This window comes from Peromyscus eremicus, chromosome 12 (assembly GCF_949786415.1).
Source record: "Peromyscus eremicus chromosome 12, PerEre_H2_v1, whole genome shotgun sequence".
NCBI classification, from domain to species: Eukaryota; Metazoa; Chordata; class Mammalia; order Rodentia; family Cricetidae; genus Peromyscus; species Peromyscus eremicus.
In genome coordinates this window covers 73,815,682-73,818,733 of record NC_081428.1, presented here as the reverse complement: position 1 = coordinate 73,818,733, position 3,052 = coordinate 73,815,682, and the positions used below count along the sequence as shown (strand labels likewise).

At 34.7% G+C, this 3,052-nt stretch overlaps 1 protein-coding gene across 1 annotated transcript; it reads left to right on the top strand.

Moving 5' to 3' along the window:
- The first annotated feature begins 996 nt into the window (after positions 1 to 996).
- LOC131922738 (olfactory receptor 2M3-like) lies at positions 997 to 1,938 on the top strand. The gene has a single exon (XM_059277581.1). It carries the CDS (start codon positions 997 to 999, stop codon positions 1,936 to 1,938), a length of 942 nt encoding a protein of 313 aa, XP_059133564.1.
- Positions 1,939 to 3,052: the final 1,114 nt, after the last annotated feature.

Sequence of the window (3,052 nt, the reverse complement as noted above, 5' to 3'; positions counted from 1 at the left end):
GGAAATACTTTAAAATGTAATTTTATTTAGTGTTCTGGATCCTTATAATATAGATATTATAATTATTCAAATTTGATGAATGGAAAATTTTGTTTGAAGTGAATAATTACTGAAATTCACACAGCTAAAGTAATAGGTAGTCAAAGTTTGAAGTATGCAACTATGGTCAATTCTTACCCGGTGAAATGTTGATCTTAGACTCTTCATATACAGAGACAATTTTTCAATGGTAAAATGATGAAAAGTATTGGTTTGGACATACTTCTATGATTACCTTCTATATTAGCAACACATTTCAATTAATATACTTCTAAAATTTGTATCTGAATGTATCTGCTTATCTGATATTAGACTAGCCAGGATTTAATTCAGTAAATTAGTAAGTTAACAGAATTAGTAATTTCATTTGAGTAAATTTCTACATTTTCCTTCATAGCATTTTATTTTCAGAATATGACATGGTAACATCCGTGAAACATGTAATAGAAAGATCATGGAATTCCCTGGACTTAGAAATATTTTCATAATATTAGTAATTATGAAATGATGATTGATACTACATGTGTGTTGACTTCTTCCACAAACTTGACTCCATGACTTTTGATATATATTTTGATATAATCTTCTATATCTATTTGCCAAGTAATTTGAGTTTAAAAGTCATATGAAGCCAGGTATGATGGTGCATGCACATCTGTAATCCCAACACTTCAGAGGTTAAGGCAAGAGAATCATGAGTTCAAAGTCAAACTTGAATATAGGATAAAACTGTGTGTGTCTACATATGTGCTTTTGTGTGAATGTGTGCATGTATATGAGAGAGATCAAAATAAGTTTTAATCACACCCATCACTAAATAAAATAGCTGATGCTCAAAGAAACTATTTTCTCATGTTATCACTGCATGTATATCTAGATGGGAGGAAAAATTGGATATTTCTATGACACAATTTGACCTTTAATATTATACATTCCGTCTCCACAGTGAAGATACTCATGATGCAGTGGAACAATTGGACCTTCAACTCTGACTTCATCCTGCTGGGAATTTTTAATCACAACCCTCTTCATACTTTTTTCTTTTCCCTCATCCTGGGAATCTTCTTCATGGCTCTCATAGGGAATTCTACCATGGTGCTTCTCATCTACCTGGATGCCCAACTCCACACCCCCATGTACGTCCTTCTCAGTCAGCTTTCTCTCATGGATCTCATGCTCATCTGTACCACAGTGCCCCAAATGGCCTTCAACTTCCTCTCTGGCAACAAGTCCATCTCCATGGCTGGCTGTGGAAGCCAGATATTCTTCTATGTCTCTCTACTTGGAGCTGAGTGTTTTTTGTTGGCCTCAATGGCCTATGACCGTTATGTGGCTATTTGCCACCCATTAAGGTATTCTGTTCTTATGAGTCATAAAATCTGTGGTCTCATGGCTGCCTCTTCATGGATTCTTGGCTCCCTTGATGGTATAATAGAAGTTGTGGCTGCATTGTCTTTCTCATATTGTGGTGCCAGAGAAATACCTCACTTTTTCTGTGATGTTCCTGCCCTGCTCACTCTTTCATGTAGTGATACCTTGACATTTGAAAAGATAATATTTTTCTGCTGTGTAATCATGCTTATCTTCCCTGTAGCAATTATTATTGCCTCCTACACTCGTGTGATTCTGGCTGTCATTCGTATGGGCTCTACTGAGAGTCGCCACAAAGCTTTTGCAACCTGTTCCTCTCACCTTGTGGTGGTAGGAATGTACTATGGGGCAGCCATGTTCATATATATGAGGCCCTCTTCTGGTCGCTCTCCCAATCAGGACAAAATGGTGTCAGCTTTCTACACTATTCTTACCCCTTTGTTGAATCCCCTCATTTACAGCCTCCGCAACAGAGAAGTGGGCAGAGCATTCATGAAAGTATTAGGAATGAATAAGGCTTCAGCATGAGTTAACTGATTATTGTCGTCTATTTCTAGCCATGCTTTAAGTAGTTGGGCATAATGACCATAATGACTGAAGAAAGAGGGCCATGAGTTCAAGTCCAGCATGAGGAGCATATTGAGTTCAAGACTTGTCTAGGCCAGATTGCAAAGCCATATCTCAAAAAGCATATTTTGTGTGCAAATTTATTGGATGAAGCAATGCATTCCAAAAACTAATATTTTTATCATTGTAGATTTATAGCAACCATGTAAAATTAAAGCCATGATAAAAGTTGGAATTCTTATTTATTTAAATATGCCAGTTATTTGTGTGGCCATTTAAATGTATTATTATCAGTAGCAACATTTTACAAACAAGAAATATTTTTCGTTCACAGTGCGCATAGAAAAATCTTTACTGGTTTCTTCTATTGAGTCTAGCCTACTTTGGACTTACAATTTTGCTAAAATGAAGCTACTAGTTTTCTACTAATTCATAAGTAATATGGATATTACATATATTAATATATTATATATCATATATGACTAATATACAAATTCATAGATATGAGCATATACTATATATATATATATATATATATATACATATATATTAAGGTCTAATAATAAAAATAAATGCAAACAACAGTCAACAGACAAAAGAGTTAAAACTTGCTGAGTCTTAGGCACACTGTATATTTGTATTAAACATTTTTCACCAGAATACTGGAGAATGATGAGTTTTCATTTAATTTTTCTTGTACAGTCATTAATATTATACACAGGAGAGTGAATTTTAATAGAGAAGTCTATGTTTTCTAAAGTCTGCATATTCATTAAATGCCATGGCATGTTGCAGTGGTATTATTATGAAAGTAAATGTAATTAAAGAGATTCTTATGTTTCTTATTTTAATTAGTTTCATTTATTTATTTATTTTACATCCCAACTGCAGTTTTCCCTCCTTCCTCTCCTCCCATTCCCTTTTCTCCCTTCCCCTCTCCTCCAATCCACTTTTCCTCCATTTATGTTTAGAAAGTGGCAGGCTCCCATGGGTATCAACAACATATTGCATATCTAGTTGAAGTAGGACTAAGCTCCTCTCCTTGAATTAAGGCTGGGCAAGGCAACCCAATATG

Excerpts from the sequence above, each read along its gene's own strand:
- LOC131922738 (XM_059277581.1), top strand. The coding sequence starts at position 997 with ATGATGCAGTGGAACAATTGGACCTTCAACTCTGACTTCATCCTGCTG.